This window comes from Dermacentor silvarum, chromosome 1, assembly GCF_013339745.2.
Source record: "Dermacentor silvarum isolate Dsil-2018 chromosome 1, BIME_Dsil_1.4, whole genome shotgun sequence".
Taxonomy (NCBI): domain Eukaryota; kingdom Metazoa; phylum Arthropoda; class Arachnida; order Ixodida; family Ixodidae; genus Dermacentor; species Dermacentor silvarum.
This window is the reverse complement of record NC_051154.1, coordinates 129,554,247-129,574,572: the sequence shown is the minus strand read 5'-3', so window position 1 is coordinate 129,574,572 and position 20,326 is coordinate 129,554,247. Positions and strand designations below refer to the sequence as shown.

The following is a 20,326-nucleotide window of genomic DNA, read 5'->3' as shown; positions in this document are numbered from 1 at the left end:
GTCCAAGCATGCGGCACGACCAAGCGAAGTCTTATTGCGTCGTTATCCTATGTTCTGTTTTATTTTGCCGCAAAAGGAGGACATATGAACTTTCTTTTTTTTTTCAGTGTCGTAAGTTCAGTCATCTACGATGCATTCACCCATCTTACAGAAATTGTGTCATTACAAATAGCTGGTGGATTCTCTTTATGCAATCCCCTTTGTATATTGTGCCTCACAGGGCAAAATGGCAATGCCGATCGAAGCACGAAGCTTTTGTGTATCATGTTGGTTTGCCAACTGCAGTGCTAGCTGTGTTGAGCAAAGCCTTCGGCCTGTTGCAGGAGGCTAACGTAGACATTGTGATTTGAAGCCTACTAGACTTAAAGTGTGTGAGAACGATGCCAGTGGCTGATGGAAATGTTTTACAACAATTCTTCGTCGAGTGAAAACCGATACATCCAACATAGTTCACAACACATACACACACCGCGGCTGATGATGCGCGTCGCATTTTTGCACATCCAAGAGAAATTTCCAGATACTGTAGCTACTGCTACACCTAAAGGCTACGCAGTGGTTGCTCGGCGATCTCGTAAGAACTGACATCCCGTAAATTGCATTCAGAACTAGCTGAAACACCTCCAAATCGTTCCGCAGCGCGCGACCGGCAACACATTCAAGCTGCGCCGTGCTGGCTCGCACAAGCCAGAGAGGAGGAAAGGCTGAGTCGCGCGCCCTTTCCTCCTTGCCCGATGAAAAGGTCTATACAACGAAACATCATTTGGGTAATTTTAAATTATTAGAACTACTGGCCCAAGGAAACTTAAGACTTACGACGCCCACAGTACTTTCTTTTAATTACCAAATATTGCATTTTGAGCAAGTGCCTCTCACTGACCCCAAAATCAATGGCTTTGTGGGGGCCACTTTAGCTAAGGTGACAAATCTGAAAAATTTTCTGACAAATATTCAAATAGATTCTTGCAAATAAACGTTAAAAAATGTGCAACTACCGCATGTATTTATTTTGTAATAAAATTCCAAGAACACCAAAATTTCAAAAGTAGCAAAAGTCAGCCAATTTTAAAGAATTTAAAAAAATACAATACGTATAAGTTTTCATTAAAATTTCACAGAATGCCTTCACAGGACTAATAAATCTAGTACTTAATCTAATAAAATAATATTTCTTAAACAGAAAAGTAGCCTGCTTTTAGAACCCTGTATGCTTATTCCTATGATCTGTGTAGTTCTAATAATAAAATCAAAATCAAAATTACATTCATATTGCAGTTCTAATAGTTTAAAATTTCCAAGAAAATGGTTGGTGGTGTACAATGTTTTAGTTTTGGAGCAATAGGTCCTCAAACTTGTAAAATCTGCAAGTCGCATGAATGCTCTTCTCTACCTCGAGTGAAAAAAATTTTTTGCTGGAAATCCGCACTGCATCTCGCAATACAAAGGTAGATTTCTTTTTACAGAGCCATTTGCCCACCTCATATACAATTTTTGCTGAAAACAAAAAATATTGGGGACCCCTCCTACATCACCACATTTTTTTAAAAAGAATACTTTTCTAACTCGCATTCGCCAACCTCCATAGTCTGTCATCATACAGATCATGCAACACTAGGTTTTCTACTGTTGACGAAACTAAATTCAACTAAATAAGACACTCTACAAATTGTTAACAATAATAAATTAACAGGTTAAATAGAGGTAGCTTCCAGTTACACAAACCTGTTAATGACAATTAGTACACCTCAGTCAACTGAATTATTAGGTCAGTGAGAAACACACTATGTTGCGACTCAGTCATAGCATCAGAATGAAGTGAAACCTCAAGGTAACAAACCCCAATGTAATGAAATACTCAACGTAGCAAACTTTTCATAGCTTGATGTCCATAGAATACCCTGTACAATTAAGCCTCTGTATAACAATGTGTGTTTATCCACGATTTCGTTGTAACAAAATTTCACCTCTGCCATGAAGAAAGACTAAGGCATTAAATATAAACTGTATGGCAGGCCCTGGTGGCCCAATGGTTGATTTCATGTACAGTGGAATCTCGATGATGCGATCACGGCTAATACGAATTTCCGGATAATACGAATTTTTCTGTGGTCCTGGCCGAGCCCCATTACTTTGCAACGTGCTAGAGAACGGTTGTTACGAATCGATTTTCGACCCGTGTCGGTCGATATGAATAAACGCCGCCCCACCGACGGCCGCGAAAGAGAACAGCGCGCAGTCACGCGCTTTCTCCCTTTCAATTTTGGTACGGAGGCGCGGACGCGGCGCCGGACAGCGCGGAGCCCACGACTAGGCGCGAAGTGTTTGAAGCGGTGGCGCTTTTGTTGCTTTTCCTTTTGTGCTGCCGCCGCAGCGAGCGAAGGTTCGTGCGGTCTATTGCTTGAACGGAAACTGAGCGGCGTAAGCACAATGCATACAAAGGCAGTGTGGAGATCGCTTTCAAGATACGGTGCGCGCGATAACACCGACAGCCGGCACAGGCACAAAGTACAAGAAGGCATTTGTTGGCAGATTAGAAGCCGCCCCCCCTCTCTCCCTCCCGCGCTGCCTTCCCGCTTTGCTCCTTTCTTCACGGGAGATTGTGTCGCCAGTTACCCTTGCGCCCGCTTGCAAGATACCAGTTACACCATGCAAGATACGCATTTGGTGCCGCAGCACAGCGTCGCCCCCCCCCCCCCCCCTTCCCTCCCATACCCCCACGGCCTTTCGCGCGACGGAAGTCGCGTTTGCTCTCGGCTGTGCGCTCGCTCTCTGTAAAGGCGCGCGTCCCCCGCGCGCGCTTTCACTCACACATATGGCGCGCGGCGACGATTTTATCGCCCTTGGACTCATGCTCCACGTCTCCGTATCGCCCTCGTTGATCTCCTCTCCCACCGTTGGGCGCACCTTGTTGAGAAGCGTGCTCGCTACCGCCCTTGTCGGCGAGATTCTCCCGCGGAAGCCGGATTATAACCGGTATTTCGTCTCATGCGACTGCCTCAAAGCGGTATGCGTATACATGGAGTTCTATTGGAGGGTAAACGGAAATCGGAAAAGGCCGCGTTGTAGCCAGTTCTGCACTATAAGCGGTTACGTTATAAGTGGTCTATACTGTAAATGCTTTTTACGTACGTGTGCCCGAGTGAGTTCACCTCTGAGTCTTTAATTCAGCTAGGTTTAATTGTGTTTCGATTATACGAATTTCGGCTAATACGAATATTTTTCGTAACCCCATGTGATTCATATCATCAAGATTCCACATATTTGTTTGCGGATGGACTGCACTCAGCAACCTAGCCAAGAGTGGCACAGGAACAACGAAAGACCCCTGCACAAATGTGTGAACAGTCCATACAGTAAGTACAAAGTGTGCATTCCATGTGCGATGTGCATGTGTTCAGGGTGGCATGCAGCGACAGGCACTGCTTACAGAAAGCACAAGTAAGAATGTGCAAGTGGGGATGAGTAGTGTAGGCACTGCCTACACTGGCCATGTCCCCTTTCTACAGGAGATGCTGTACATATGCTACATGAACGTGTACACATACGGCAAAAGCACTTAACGAGCTACAGGACACTGGGATATGAACTTTGTGACAATACCAATGCTTAGTTGACAAACTTCCCTATGATAACCAACTGCAATAACAAACAAAGAGGAGACCAATATGCTTCTATGCACTGCACCAATACTGCGCTGTTCAAAGCTGGAGGCGTCCTTGAATGCGGGCTCAGACATGATGCCACTCGTAAGGTTACAGAACGTCCCAGACTCCAAAAATGACCAGCGTCAATTTCCTTGAAACAAATTGGGCTGGTTGGCGATTGCGTAAATGAGGTTTCCCCAAAATATTTTTTTTGAAAATTTGTTTTCGTAATTTAAGCGCTCTTTGAAGTTTCCGCAAGGAAGCAAAAGTTGATTGTAGGTAAATTGTTTTTAATCAAGTGCGAAACTAGGTAAAAAGAGATGTTACTTCAGAATATTGCACTGACGTCATTCTTTTAAGTGACGTCATAAATGGACCTATGTAATAATGTTGAGCGTTTATTTGGCTCTGTAAAAAAAAAAAAAAATTGCACATTTTTTGAATTTTTTTGCCATGCGATAATGACAAGATCATTGTGGTGATGACGAATAGCAGGCAGCACTTATGCAATAGAAATTTTGTAAATATGAGCCCTTTATTTCTCGCATTAAACAGCCACCCACTCTGGGTGGCTGTTTAATGCAAGAACAGCGCATTGTGAGCCAGACACTTGTCAACTTGTCAACAGCAACTTGTGTGAGCCAGTGAGCGGCAAAAGGCTCAAAAAAAAAAAGAAAGAAAGACATCCACCGATGATTACGATGCTCCCTAATGCGAAATTTGAGTGCAGCTCTAGACGTGTTTTTATTTTGTGATATGTTGGCTGGCGCAGACGATCTGTCTCATGCAGCACGTTGTAAACGGAGTGAAGTGTGGCACGACTGCATCGCTAATCAGGAGATCGTGAGAGGCAGCGCGTAGGTGACGCGTGGGCACGATTCACAGCAGCCTCCGCAGACAGACTTCCGCTCATGCAGCGCTTTCTTTCCACATATGGTATTGGTGGCTTCATCGACGAACAAACGACGTGCACTACTCTGGCACCATCATGTAGCCATCGTCGTTGCAGAGCCAGTCTTGCGTGGTACTATGCTTTTCTTCTCACGCTTTAACCATACTGTCCTCCTCCGCTTTCCTCCTCACGCTCTCTCCGCTATCGCAGTCTTTCATCTCCTGCTGCGCTCCACGTTCGCTCTTTCATCCTTCGATGTGCTCATTCGCTCGGTTACGAGGGACGCCGACACCGACACCGACACTCACCGCAGGAACGGCCGCCTAAAAGCTGCGCTCTAAAAAGGGACACTCCAAGAAAATGCTGCTAGACTAAGCATCAGATGAAAGTAAGGAACGATGAGGGCAAGCACTGTGCACATAGTTATGGAATACCAACTAGCCAGGTCTCGCACCTTGCTGACAAGACATATGGCAACTAAGTTGCAAAATCTGATCTGACCTTAGGATCGCCTCATGCCACTCAATTAATTTTGGTGATATGTAGTCTTGAAGAGAGAGAGGCACTCCATACACTCCATATAGCTGTCCGTCATATACAGCTATAATGGTGAAACATTATGTTTTAATGGAAATAAGCAAGATTAAAAGTTAGTACATACCTGATTTTTGTCCAAAGGTTCATCACCGATTCGCACAAACTGGGGATCTATTCTTTGGCCAGGTGACTTCTTGGGGTCAAAGGCAAAGCTGACCCCTGACACCTGAGGAAAGCGACCTTCCAACTTGGGGTACTGAGATACACCATTCTCCAAAGCTTGCAAAATCTGGTCCCCTGTGTCAGCAACAGTACAGTGATCATTTTTTACACTGGCTAAAACGAGTACAAAAGTTTGAAAGACACACAAGAAAAGAACTAAGAGCTACAAAGTTACTATATTTACTCGATTGTAACGCGACCGTGATTGTAACGCGAGGCGTGACTTTTCATTGCGTCCATCAAGAGAAAATAAAACCGTGAAAGTAACGCAAGGGGCGACTTTTTGCTGCGTCCAGCAAAAAAAAAAGAAATAAAACCGCTAAAGTAACGCGAGACCACCGGATGCATGAAAAAGTTGCAGTTTCGCCCGAAAAGCGAAGCATCAATTCTGATAGCAAATTAGTAGAGAGCTATACGGAGTAGAGATAGTAGTTTTATCGCCTACATAAACTTGGGCACATTCACTTACTAACTGAATTAACATGCATGGTGTCAGCGCACACAAGCAAACATGAATAGATCATACTCAATGACCACAGACAACCACTGTCAAAATGCTGGCATGAGCAAGCACGGCCGCAGCAGCGACCAAAGGTTCGTGCGGTCTATCGCTTCAACGAAAACTGAGCGGCGAAAGCACAGCGCATACAAAGGTAAGAGCCGTGTGGAAGATCGCTTTCAAGATACGGTGCGCGCGACAGCCCGCAGCCGGGCGAAGTACAAGTGCGCGGTTGGTGGCAGAGTAGAAGCCACGCCCCCTCCCTCCCACGCTGCCTTCCGGCTTTCCTCCTTTCACGTGGGAGATTAAGTCGCCAGTTCCCCTTACGCCCGTACGCAAGATACGCATTTCGTGCCGCAGCTAAATGTCGCCTCCGCTCCCTCCCTCCTATCCCCCCACGGCCTTTCGCACGATGAAAGACGCCGCGTTTGCTCTCGACTGTGCATTCACTCTCCATGAAAGCACGCGTTCCTCGCGTGCTTTTACTCGCACATTTCCCTCGTTGATTACAATTGGGTGCATCATTGCACTTTTTAGACAACTGGAATTTCGGTATTCGATTGTAACGCGAGGATCGACTTAAGGGAGCAAAAATCTGGAAAAAAACTCGCATTATATTCGAGTAAATACGGTAATTAAGAATGAGCTTAGTAGCACACACCTCAAATTGGGATCACCCTTGTTGAGAGGCACCTAACAGAATGAAAGCTGATCTCCTGCATGACTATTTTGATCTCTTAACGACTCTTTTCCAATTTTCATGAGTGAATATTGTTTCCAACAATGCTATGAACAATGGGAATCAAAGCTGCATAACTCGAATGGATCTTTTTTAACGAAGCATTCAAAGGTGCGGGACTACAACCATGAAACACACATTTTGGTCATGCCAGCACCTTTATTATATTACCGCGACAACTTGGTCACATTCAAGTCACGTGCCCTTTGTATTGGACACTGTGCGCACCGTACCGTGGTGTTGTTCAGCAACAACAGGCAGCGATCATTGTGGCACGAGTAGCTGATTGGACCTGGCTCGCATGCGCCACGCACACGAGGTATCACGCAAGGGAAAAGTAGAAGACGGTTCGACGCCAGTTTTATTACGAGACTGCCGGGCATTCTTCACGACCGCAGTGACTTCAGTGACTTCACGACCGCAGTGACCGCAGTCGTGGGCACAGGTTCGGCCTTAATGAATATCATTGTTTTATTAACCTGTGTTCCTCAACATCATTACAATATATAAGCATTGCTGTGAAAGAAACAAAACATTGGTTTTCAATTTTGATTAACAAAGGTTGAGTAGGTACTAGCATGCAGAGCACCAGTCATACCAGTAGCACTGAGCACGATCAGCGAGTCCATCATGGGCAGGATCGTGACCAAATCACGCATAGTGAAGGCCCCCTTCCGATGAATTCGATCTGACCGCAGTGTACCAGAGTTGAGAATAGCCAGGTCAGAATGAGTTGCTGACAGCATAACATCACAGATAAAATTTCCTGGACAGAGAAGTAGCATAAAATTAGTACCACTACATTGAGACACACACATTGGTAAAACAAGGACTCTTACAAGATAAGTGCTCCGCTACAGCATGTGAAATTGTAAAATGACTTTTACAAAGTTAAATATTTAGTTAAGGAAACATATTATAAATTTAGGGCAACCTGCTAAAAATGTGGATAACCAAATGCACAAACAGACGGGACTTACTTAAAAGGCGCGATCTGCGGCATATTTTTAGTGCTTCATAACATGAAAAATATACGTGCACAGTAATTATACATACATCCAAGAAAAGCCAAGAAAAGTATAGAAGAAATTAACTGTTATGTTGTACTGTACATTTGTACAAGGAAAGACATATCATAGTTGAATGTGTTATGTAAGCTTTATAATCTCCTAGCAAAGGAAAAGGGAAATGAAACTACAGTGGAAACTCAATTATACGAATCTCACGGGGTTACGAAAAATATTCGTATTAGCTGAAATTCGTATCATCGAAACACAATTAAAACTAGCTAAATTAAAGAGTCAGAGGTGAACTCACTTAGGCACACGCACGTAAAGAGCATTTACAGTATAGACCACTTATAACATAACTGTTTATAGTGCAGAACTGGGTACAACACGGCCTTTTTCGACTCTCGTTTACCCTTCAATAGAACTCTGTGTATACGCATACCGCTTAGAGTGCAACCGCGTGAGATGAAATACTGGTTATAATCCGGCTTCTGCGGGAAAATCTCGCCGACAAGGGCGGTAGCAAGCACGCTTCTCAATGAGGTGCGCCCAACGATGGGAGAGCAGATCAACGAGGGCGATGCGGAGACGTGGAGCATGAGTCCAAGGGCGATAAAATCATCGCCGCGCCACGTATGTGCGAGTGAAAGCGCGCGGGGGACACACGCCTTCAAGGAGAGTGAACGCACAGCCGAGAGCAAACGCGACTTCCGCCGCGCGAAAGGCCGTGGGGGTATGGGAGGGAAGGGGGGAGCGACGTGCTGCGGCACCAAATGCGTATCTTGCATGCTGTAAGTGGTACAGTATAGACCACTTATAACATACCGCTTATAGTGCAGGACCAGATATAGTGCAGTCTTTTCAGACTCCCGTTAATTTTCCCATAGCACTCCATGTATACACGTATCGCTTATAGTGCAGTTGCGGGAAACGAAATACCGGTTACAGTGTGGCTGCCTGGGAGTACGGAAGTCAGCGGAGACGGCGAACGCTCCCCTCAAACGGGCGCCCCAAGGAAGTGCTCGATGAAGAAAGAGAGACGAAGTGGAGGAGAAGGGCACGTTGTGCGACCGAACAGCCAGTGAGGCTGAAACCAGAATCTTGAAATATCACGGCGCACATAGTGAGCGAGGGCCACGAAACTGCAACTGCCAACGCCGGCCAACGCTCGCTTCACGATAACGGCAGTAAACGAAACTTCAGGGAGCGGGCGGCGCCGGCACGGCGAAGGGCGCACGCGGAGACCGTGGAATATGAGGGAGGAGGGCGGCGGGAAGCGGATTTCGCCTCGGCAACTCCGCCGCTTCGATGGCTCCCCTCGCACTCCCTCATAGCTCCCTCACTTTCGACTGTCACCATGCGCGCCCGCCGCCGTGCAGGCACTGCCGCTCCAGTCGGCCCGGCGCCAGCTCCCTCAAGTTTCGTTTTCTGCCATTATCGGGAAAGCGGGCGTTTGCCAGCGTGGGCAGTTTCGTTGGCCGGCCTGGGACAGCGCTGCTGCTTCCCTCTGTGCCGTAGCCGCAGCATGCAAGGTCAACACATGACTAGAAAGTAGAGGAAGCATAAAGGAGAAAGAAGGGTTCACTGCTATTTTCTACGCGTGTCTACGGTAGCGTGGCTGAGACGTCGGCACATACAGGCATGTTCTGGCGAAACGCAGAATCGGTGACCTTGCCATTTGAGAGAGAGTAAAATTTCCGCCGCGTTTTTTTTTTTTTTTTTGTTCGCGCGCAACATTGAGGGGTCTCTCCTAAGCTTTTACTCTGTAGCGGTGCCGGAGCAATGCCGGTCGGAGGCGCCGCCGCGTGATTTGGTTCGAATTAACGAGATTCGACTGCAAATTGAATGCAAACATTCTAGTCGCATTCCTCGACTGTCGCATACACGTGGCGGCTCAGTGCACGTTTTGCATATATTCGGGCCTTGAAAATTTTTGCTTTGGTTATAGTGCGGTACCGCTTATAGTGCGGATATTCGCGACTCCGGCGACTTACGTTATAAGCGGTCTACACTGTATCTTGCAACCGGGCGCAAGGGTAACTGACGACGCAACCTCCCTTGCGAAATGAGCAAAGCGGGAAGGCAGCGCAGGAGGGAGAGAGAGGGGGGGGCTTCTAATCTGCCAACAAATGCGTTCTTGTACTTTGCGCCTGTGCCGGCTGTCGGTGTTATCGCGTGCACCGTATCTTGAAAGCGATCTCCACACGGCTCTGAACTTTGTATGCGCTGTGCTTACGCCGCTCAGTTTCCCTTGAAGCGATACACTGCACGAACCTTCGCTTGCTGCGGCGGCTGCGCTTCCCCACGCCTGCGTGGGAAAAAGCCACTAACGGAAAAGCAACAAAAGCGCCATCGCTTCAAACTCTTCGCGCCCAGTCGCAGGCTCCGCACTGTCCGGCGCCGCGTCCGCACCTCTGTACCAAAAGAGAAAGGGAGAAAGCGCGTGACTGCCCACTGTTCTCTTTCGCGCTGTTCTCTTTCACGGCCGTCGGTGGGGCGGCGTTTATTCGTATCAATCGACACGGGTCGAAAATCGATTCGTAACAACCGTTCTCTAGCACGTTGCAAAGTAATGGGGCTCGACCGGGACCACAGAAGAATTCGTATTATCCAGAAATTCGTATTAGCTGTGATCCTATCATCGAGATTCCACTGTACACAAAAAGACAACTGTTGCTGCCGGTGCAGTGTTCTACCAATTGAGCTTTGGGGCCCCACTGTACCTCCGTCCACTTCCTTAGATACTTGTGTACATGTAACCTAGTATTGACAGTGTTAGCAAACACCACTCAAGTCTTGACAGTGAATATTCCTTATCTCTCACCACAGCTACCACCCCCAGCCCCATCTCTCTCTCTCTCTCCCCCTTCCCCCATCAACCCCCCAATCACCCTCCAATGACACATGCACTGAGACAGACAAACACTGGCTATGAAGAATCCCACTACATTATTTTTAATTTACAGGACTTGCTAAAAACGTCTTTCTCTTCTTAAGTAACTGCTTTTCAACAGCAGTGCATGTACGGAACAGACAAAAAAACAATTAAAAAAAACACTACTCACCTAAATTTGTCTCCGATGTTCTTATGCTGCTAAACCGACCATCCAAATCAACGGCAAAATGCCCAATCACTTCATCCATTTTTCCTTGCACGACGTCTGAAAGCATCACATCCCAAATCAAACAAGAGCAGAAAAAGTTAAGTTTAACTTGTCAAGCTTTTATGCTGGCAGAAAGACAAGTAGTGCACATTTAAAGTAGTCCAGGCAGAATGGCAGCAAGAATCAAGCAAAACCAATGCGATATTCAGCTAGTGAACAATATTATTAACAGACAATATTTTATTCATATTGCATACTACATCAACAGTTACATGCTGGACCAAACTGTGTGACGCAACTGAGATACAGTATAAATTATCCCAGAGAACTGTTTTAAGTTACGATCTATACTACCCTTCTTATTTTCTTTGCGGACTAACTGAACATGTATTACAGATACTTATTTCTATAAGAAAGTTTGCCTCCGCAGTACTGCCTAATTCTTCATGTTTTGATAAGAAACAATGCGCTTAAATTTAGATGAGCAAAAGCTGCAGCAAGCAGCTTACTTATTTGTCTGTCAACAAGCATGTATTCAGTGACTCGCACTAAAGCCCCTCCATACATGCTTCCGCCGACCATGTTAAAGGGGTCCTCAACCACCCCTCGGGGCTTGGTAAAAAAACACAGTCCGCAGATAGCATACCATGCTGTGAACATCTCAGCCAAATTTTGCAGCTCGCAAGCAGAGTGCGAAGTCATCTTTTTCTCGAACACTCTCTTTTCAATGGAAGCCTGCTCATCACTCTTTTCTGCACACTTTATGAAATAATATAGCAGATGCCCATACGCGGCTGCTATTGGCCAATAGCTGACATCAACCAAGAAGGGTGTTTGGATCGGTGCACTTCTTCCTTCCTACTGTTACTGTGTATATTTACTGACACAGTTTAATAAATAGGCTGAAGTAAGGGAAAATCTGCTTTCAAATTTCGATAATAATTATGTACTTCAGGAAGAAACCGACTATCGTCTGCTCACGCTCGCCCGTGGCCGCCCACATAGGAATTAAACTTTGGCCACCCTGCTTGTCAGTGTCATAGCCGTCGAGTCTCGCTAATTTCGAATAGCTTTGAACACTTAACTAGCCACGAACCACGCAAAACTTGAGGTCAGGCCCCATGCATGCTTGCCAGCGCAAGCTCACTCCTGGCCGCTCCTAATTAGACTCCTTCGCAGACTTCACTTTTTATTGAGCTATTGATAGCGGCTCAAAATGCGCAAGTTAGATGCGACTACTATCCGTCAGGCAAGCTGGTACAGGATAAAGCTGGTACAGGATAAAGCCGGCCCACACCACGTAGCACGGCCAGACTGGGGCATATGAGCGCGAGCACACAATCAAGCCCTGTTATGCACAAAGCAAACGCTGTGCATACGCACTACAGTTTAATGTAGCTGCGGTCTGCTATGTAGCGTAGATACCGCAGCTGCTTTGGGGTGCCGTGATGAAAAATTAAATTCTGAGTTTTTACATGCCAAATCCTCGATTTGATTATGAGGCACACTGTAGTGAGGGACCCTGGATTAATTTTGACCACCTGGGGTCTTTAACGTGCACCAAATGCATGGTACACGGGCGTTTTTGCATTTCAACCCCATTGAAAGGGGAGCCGTGATGAGTCTGCTGGCTGAGAGCACTGCGGCTCGCTGAGGACAACCGCGTTTGGCACGCCGTAGGCACCAAAACCGGAACAAGTGGCGTCCACGTGAACATCCAAAATCAAATTTGAACTGCACGCCACGGTGACATTCAGTAGGCATTGTGGGCATTTTGTGCTCCACCGTGGCCTTCGCAGTGCAAGCCATTGAAGGAATGGAAGTACCTCGAAGGGGGCGTTTGGTTGTCAATAACTCCGCTTCCGCTGAATGCCTTGAAGCACTTCTTGCGGCAAAATATTTCTGAAATAGCCTATTTTAACTTCAAATGCATTTCTCAACTTTGATAAAAAGTGGTTCAGGGCCCCTATAAGTACTGACAACCTACCCTCCTCCTCTGCCCCCCTTTATCGCTAATCCCCTCTCAACTTCCGACATCAAATGGAACTTATGTCATCCCAGCCTGTGGTTAGGAGTGGAAGCGACGTCACTGCCGTCTGTTATTGCTATGTAGAGGTACTAGAAGGGACTTCAGGGACTAGAAATCCCTGAAGCAGAACTGCCAGAAATGGAACTGGTGTGAGCAACGAATCAGTAAACAGTGGCGCATATCAAAGGTTGGCGCTACTTACTAAAAGCGGTGGTGGTGTGTAGATGGAGTAGCTTTAACTCACACAAGCTTTCTTTTTAAACATCCAGTTTATTAAGGAGGAAGCTGAATAATGTGATTAAAGAAAAGAAACATAATAATGCAACCTTGTGGCCTTTGGTACATTCGATGCCCTAAGTTGTTCTGCACAGCAACTTTTCACTCATAAAGTTAAACCTGGATATAACGAAATTGACAAATTCCCGAAAAACTTCGTTATAAAGAGGACTTCGGTATATGTAGGTTCGGCACGAAAATCTGAAAAAGAAACTCTTACTGTATTTACTCCGTTTCAATGCGCCCTCAATTGTAACGCGCACCCGTTTTTCGTTTTCGTCGAAGCACTCATCCTTGGAATGTCATACCAGGTACCGGATGCGTGGACGCGTGTCGTTTCGCACAAGCGCGAGGCATCGGAAACGAAGAGCGAGCGTCATGATGGTGTCGTAGCGTCGTATAGTGTTACAGTAGAACCCAGCTGTTACGTTCCGGGGGGCTGCGTTTTCCCGGCTGTTACGTCGTTTTCGGCCGGTCCCAGCACAGCTTCCATAGAACCCAATGCATTGGTAACCCTGCTGTTGCGTCGCAACTGCGGGACTGTTCCCGCATCGTACGTTGCGAACTGCCACCCCGCACCGGCGCGAGCGGTCATTTTGACTTTTCATGTCGCTTGGCTTGACGATGGCATTGGCCGCCGAAAGTGCCGGGGGCGACAACTATGATGTATTTTCGGTTTCCGCCAGCAAAGGTATGGCCCTTGAGATCCGTAATTGCTATGTAAAGATGGTGTCTATGACGCATTGTGGAACTAAAATTGGTTTTGGCTCATAAACATTCCGTATAAAGTCCAAGGGCGATAACGCAGTCGCTGCGCGCCGTATGCTGTATGTGCGAGTGAAAACGTGCGAGGGGAGCTGACGACCGCGTCTAAATCTCACGCGCGCAAGAAAAGCAGGGAGGAAGCGCGCCTTCTTCCGTTGCGCTCGAGGCACCGGCGAGGGTGCGAGGGAGGGATAGGGCGGCATTGTACTGTACTCTGGCATCAACTGCGTACTGCGCAGCAGCACGCGGTCGCGCGGGCCATATCTTGAAAGCGATCTGCGTTGGGGCAGAGCCTAGCAGTGTAGGTGCGTCGGCGGCTCGTAGCTTTGTGCGTGCTGTGTGTTTTCGGCGCTCAGTTTGCGTTGAAGCGATAGACAACAGCACGAAGGTCACTTCGCTCGCTTCTCCAGCGGCGCTTCCACACGCCGCCAGCGTTTGACAACGCGTGTCCGTGCTCATCGAGTGTGATGTGTCACAGCGTGTACCAGCTAGCGCTTCGGCAACATCAACTGGAAAAGGAGAGAGTGCCGGCTTGGCGGGCTAGGCCAGCTGCAGCAAGCGGCAGGATCTGGTTTGAATGAAGGGAGGGGGAAAGGTCACGCCCGCGGTGGCAAGATCGCCGGGTCGAGGGATGCAGGCCCGCCTCACACACGCACGCACGCACACGTGCAATCGCTTCACATTCCGTCGCGGCGGAGAAGGTGCTTCCGGTTGCTGCTCGCGCAAAAATGACAAAATTTGGGTCGAAATCTCTAGGTTGTCGGAGGGGAAAATTCGTTATATCGAGGGGGTCTCCCGCTGCCACTTCGCTACATAGAGATCTCAAATACATGTGCTTCTATGCAGTAACGGCGGGGAATAGAAAAACTTCGTTATATCCAGGAATTCGTTATATAGAGGTTCGTTATAAGCAGGTTTAACTGTATATAGAATAAGGGGAAAGGTGTGCACTTGGCAAGCAACTCATATGGATTTTCAAATAGTGAAATCTCCTAATTGAATTGAATTATGGGGTTTTATATGCCAAAACCACGATCTGATTATGAGGCACGCCGTAGTGGGGGACTCCGGAAATTTGGACTGCCTGGGGTTCTTTAACGTGCACCTAAAACTAAGCACACGGGTAATCAAGCCAAATACAAATAATTCCAGGAGAATAACCTCCAAATACTGCATCAAACACCAAATATTTTTCTTATTTCTAAACAAAGTGAAATATAAAGTTTCCGTGGAAGTTGATTTGGTTAAAAAAAGTTTTTTTTTTTACATTATTTAATACATGTACATTGCTGTTCACAACTGGGCATACGGGTCAACTGATGAGTCCATAAATGAGAAACAAGTGCTTTCAGTTACCTGGTGCTCCATGACAATGACAGTAATGAAACGAGGAAACAGCACATCACCAGATGCACATAGAGTGTTATGTTCGTTGAAGGAGAGAAGTGTGATACTGTACTGCACACTGTTTTAAAACGAAACAACATAGCTAGAGAGGCCAAACAATAAAATGCCTTGCTTAAATCAAGACAACTAATTCGTAGGCTGCCTAAACATAAGAAACTTAGAAGTGGCAAACATTAGAATTTGTGTGACAGATCACCGCTACAATTAATGGTTAACAAAATTTGGCTAATTAACTTTTGAACTATGGTGCCCCTGCGCAACAATCGTGGCTCTCCTGCAGCAGAATCATTCAGAACAGCCCTTATTTTCACCAGTCTTTCTCCCTCAACACTCCAATGTTATCCCTCATGCTTGAACAGAAATGAATATTTGACAATTTTGGATAGTGCATTTTCAAATCAAACAAGAATGAAATAGCAAAGACTATTCGCTTCGTATTTGAAATTTCAAATATTTCGCATATACCTAGTGGCTTTTGAGTATCTCCCAAGCACATACACTTCACAGCATTGCAACAAATGCCAAAGGTCGAGCGCCCAATTTATCATGTTTTGCTCCCATAGGACTATCACATCAACTGAAGAAGTGAATGCGCTGCTTCACCTTTATATTTAAAAAGAAGTTCTCTGAGCTCTGGGTCTTCAGCAAAGTCAGAAGTGACATTCACTTCAGCAACATCAACTGTTACTCCTGATGCAGTGAATGTGAGGGTGATGCGTGAGAACTGCCGAAAGTCTGTTCCACTCTTGACAATGTTTTTTCCATTCACCTATGTCACCAATGAACAATGAAGGACAAAAATTAACAAATATATGTGACAGAAAGCAGTAAGAACATTTTGATTAACGAACACAAGCACAGCACAACAACTAACAAGCATTATGAGCAAGAAAGTTTTACCACAGACATGTTTGAAGAGAGACTACAGAGGAACGTTAAATTTAAGTTGCATTGATAAATTACACTTCCATAATACCAGAAATGTCAGTCTTACCATGAATGAAGTCTTGATAAGACAGAAAAATACAAAAATTAAATACGGGCTTCAAATTCTCCTGCTAGCTCCTAGTGATGTCGTGAGATTTGAACAGCTTTTGCTAGACACTAGTTAACAGTTTATCAAAAAAAAATTACATTGCATTCTAAAGAAAGTCAAGGCTTCAATCTATTAAGTTTAGAGAACTTTTATTTCTGAACAAAAACTAAATGTGTGCAAGTACTTTGAAATCTGTGATGCCATCCTGATACGACTTGAATGTGAAAATTCAAGAGGGGAAGCTTGGCCCATCACTTTCTCCGCTAATAATCAACCTTTTTCAGCCATATAAATGCAAATTCAGTATTGAAAAAAATATTTCGACAGACTCAACAAACCTAGTGTTGCTCTTTTTAGTGTCCCTTCAATGTTCAACAATAATCGAACTTTTTCACAAGTTTTACTCTCTGGTGTTTCAGGTGAATCCACACCCACATTACTAAAATCTTAAAGCACATTACAGCTGCTAAAAGCTCAGAGGTCTGTAAAATTTCTGAATTAATCTTGATCAAGTCAAGCAGGTAATGAAAGTGCACCAGTTTGAGGGTGCACTCAAAAGTTAATGAGTTCAGTGACTGGATGCTGTAGGTTTCAAACATGGACAAATGGTTCAATCTGCTCTTGAGTGAAGTTCCCACAGAAGAAAAGTGAACATCAGAAAGCAGCTACCACACCCAGCAATTGAGCCTACAACCTTGTATTCAGCAGAACAACATCAAAACCACTAAGCCATCATTGCAGCATTGTGACTACATTTAGCCATTAGAGGTCCCAGAACACACTCTGACAGAACACACTCAGTAAAGAACACACTCAGGTGTGTTTATTTAAAAAAATACACAAACAGGAAACTAGATGCTGTTTTTGGGTCTGAACAACTAAAATGATACTATACATCAGTCTACAAGGGCAAATTTTTTTTTTAGTATCTGGTAAGTCAGTCACAGTGCATTATGAATGTGAATAATAAGATTGCATGGTGGAAACAAGGGCGGTGGCATGGAGTTCCAATGCTGTATTCTCGATCACTCTCAAGGTGTAACACTTTCAGTGCACACTGAATGGCTTAGCCAGCAGAAGTGCATATGACTAGAGGAATGGCAAACCCCCCCTCAGTGTCATTTTCACAATGCATAGTTGTCAACTGCACTGACAAAATACTCACAGTTCCAGTGAAGCACAGGATTGCACTGGATATTGCCTTATGTAAACTGAAAGCATTCCCAGGAGTGAAGAACAAGTCCCAAAAATGATTCAGCATCTATCCTGTTACATACACTGTCAACAGAGTATGCCAATTATGTGGATGGCATGGCTTCAGACATACATATTGTTACGGATGAGATGGGTTTTTTTTCCAAGATGATAGAGCGGGTGTAGAGACGAGATGGTAGGAAGTCGGGCATTTTCTACACCGCACGCAGTGTAACATCTTCCTCCGGTGCAGACGAAGCTTGCCGAGCGAGTTAGGGAACCACATGATTGGTACTGCTCGATTCGGGAACCCTACGATGGTAGTGCTTCCGGCGAGTCACACGAACCACTTGTGTCTTCTGCGACCAGCGATTATTGGAGGTCAGTTTTGCTATGACGTAGTTGATGTCAATTAATCAGTTGAGTATCACGAATGGACCGCTATATGTTGAGATGTTGCGATACAAGCCTTTCTTCCGTAGAGGTGTCTACAGTAAAACATGACCGCCTGGAGCGAAAGTGACAGGTACATATATGCCGGGCGTCATAGCGTGCCTCCGTTTAAACTGGCGAAGAGAGTATTCTTAGGCGAGCAAGCCGACATGCTTCTTCAGCACGACACAATGTCTGTGCAATGGATGTGTCTTCGTTCAGTGTGAATGGCAAAATTGTGTCCAAATTGTGTCCAAGAATGTTTGGGGACTGCGAGAGTACAACAGATAGAAAGGCGCATACGCGGTTATTTCGTGCTTGGCTGTATTGCATGCGTACGTGACGAAGGGCAGCACGGCATCCCAATTCTTGTGATCAGCTGATACGTAGAGTGACATGTTGGTGAGTGTACGATTCGTGAGTCCGGTGAGGCTATTTGTTTGTGGGTGTTATGGCACTGAATGGCGATAAGTAGAACCGCAAAGGTGCAACAGATCTTCAACAAGGTCGGCGGTGAATTGCCGTCCACGGTTACTTATAACAACACGTGGAGCATTGTGGCGCAGGATGACAGAATGAAGCAGAAAGCACGATATATCGGCAGCGGTAGCAGAGGTAAGCGCTGCAGTCTCAGTATAGCACGTCGATGACACACACAATAATCCAGTGACGGCCAATAGAGCTCTTAAGAAAGGGGCTGAGCAAGCCGATACCAACTTTTTCAAATGGTAAAATAGGTGGTTTCACTGGTTGCTTCAAGAAGCCTGCAGAAGGCGTCACCAGCTTCTTATGACATTGGCAATCTGGACAACTGGCAATGTACTGTCTTGTGCTCATCCATAGCTACGGCCAATAAACGCGCTGGCGTAATCGATGAAGTATGCGAGCAAAGTCCAGGTGACCCGATGTAGAATCGCAGTACGAAGGGGTTCGGGAACAACTAGCAGCAACGATAGCCGTCAGCAGAGTAATTCTTTTTGTAAAGCAGGCCATCACACAGCGTGAACGGCCTGGTCTGACCTGACGTGCAGGCAGCCTCCAACAGGGGTATCAGTGTAGGATCGCGACGTTGTTCACATTTAAAGGTACTGACGTCAGGAAACTCGGTAATGCTGGCAAGATAGTCAGTCATCGAAGTCGTCGTTGTTAGCGTTGGAGTGCGGCAACAGGAGACGAGACAAGCAGTCGGCATCGCTATGACACCGACCACTCTTGTAGGCGACAGAAAAGTTGTATTTTTGAACGTGTAACGCCCAATCTGCCAGTGGTCCAGAACGATCCCGCAGTCCAACAAGCCAGCAAAGGGAATGATGATCCGTCACTATCTTGAAATGGCGACCGTACAGATATGGCCGAAACTTCTTGATGGCGAAGACTACTGCCAGGCATTCCAATTCGGTGACAGTGTAATTTCGCTCCGCTCTCGTCAGTGTCCTACTTGCATACACAACGACGTGCTGGCGCCCATGGTGAAGTTGAATAAGGACGGCGCCAACGCCCACACCAGTAGCATCAGTGTGTAACTCAGTCATGGCCTCGGGATCGAAATGGCACAAGACTGGCCCAGAAGTTAGTAAATGCTTCAGTTGACGGAATGCGTCTTTGCACTCCGTAGTCCATATGTACGGATTGTCTTTGTGAAGGAGGCACATGAGTGGGTGAGCAAGTAGGGCGAAGTTGTTAATAAGCCAGCGGAAATATGAACACAGGCATAAAAACTTCGGAGGTCTTTTGCTGCCTTTGGTTGGCTAAAATCGTGCACTGCAGCAATCTTTTCAGGGTCAGGTCGTATACCATCTTTGTCAACGAGAAAAACGAACACAAGGGTCTGGCACTCACCAAAGTGACACTTCTTTGAGTTTAAATCCAGTCCAGCGTTTTGTATGCAGTCCAGTATGACACAAAGTTGCTGATTGTGCTCCTCAAGTGTTTTGCCAAAAATGATTACATCATCGAGATAGCACATGCAGATCTCCCATTTCAATCTACGTAGCACTATGTCCATAAATCTTTCAAAAGTTGCTGGCATGTTGCATAAACCGAAAGGCATGACAATAAACTCAAAGAGTCCGTCTGGGGTCACAAAGGCAGTTTTCTCTTTATCTGCTGGGAGCATCGGTATTTGCCAGTATCCTGATCGTAAGTCAACAGAGGAGAAGTAGGAGGCTGCATGAAGGCAACCGACAGCATCGTCGATGCGTGGCAGAGGGTATACGTCCTTCTTTGTGGCTGCAGTCAAGTCTTCAATAATCAACACAGAATCTCCAAGAATTGTCTTTTTTTCTAAACTAGTATCACTGTGGCTGCCCAGGGATTGCAAGACTCCTGGACAACACCTTTCCGCAGCATTTCTTGCACCTGCCCGTCGATTACTTTTAGTTCTGCAGGAGAGACGCAGTACGGCTTCTGGCGAATAGGCGTCGCTTGGCCCGTGTTTATCTTGTCTTGTCCACCAACACTCACTACAGCAGAGCAAACACCAATGGGCCACAGGGTTTAGCCCCCAACTCCTTGAAAAGTAGTCTTTTGGTCCCATGCGA

The 20,326-nt window shown here is 46.1% G+C and overlaps 2 protein-coding genes across 2 annotated transcripts in view; both read right to left on the bottom strand.

Moving 5' to 3' along the window:
• Positions 1 to 20,326, bottom strand: part of LOC119436024 (cytochrome c oxidase subunit 4 isoform 1, mitochondrial) — a 480,308-nt gene that overhangs the window by 58,817 nt on the left and 401,165 nt on the right. The window lies entirely within an intron of this gene.
• LOC119459099 (trifunctional nucleotide phosphoesterase protein YfkN-like) overlaps positions 1 to 20,326 on the bottom strand; it is a 91,583-nt gene that overhangs the window by 29,973 nt on the left and 41,284 nt on the right. Inside the window, exons 6-9 of the mRNA XM_049668777.1 lie at positions 15,728 to 15,893; positions 10,609 to 10,704; positions 7,132 to 7,299; positions 5,198 to 5,370 (exon numbers count right to left, since the gene is read on the bottom strand). Coding sequence (XP_049524734.1) covers positions 5,198 to 5,370; positions 7,132 to 7,299; positions 10,609 to 10,704; positions 15,728 to 15,893 — 603 coding nt within the window. The remainder of the gene's footprint in view (positions 1 to 5,197; positions 5,371 to 7,131; positions 7,300 to 10,608; positions 10,705 to 15,727; positions 15,894 to 20,326) is intronic.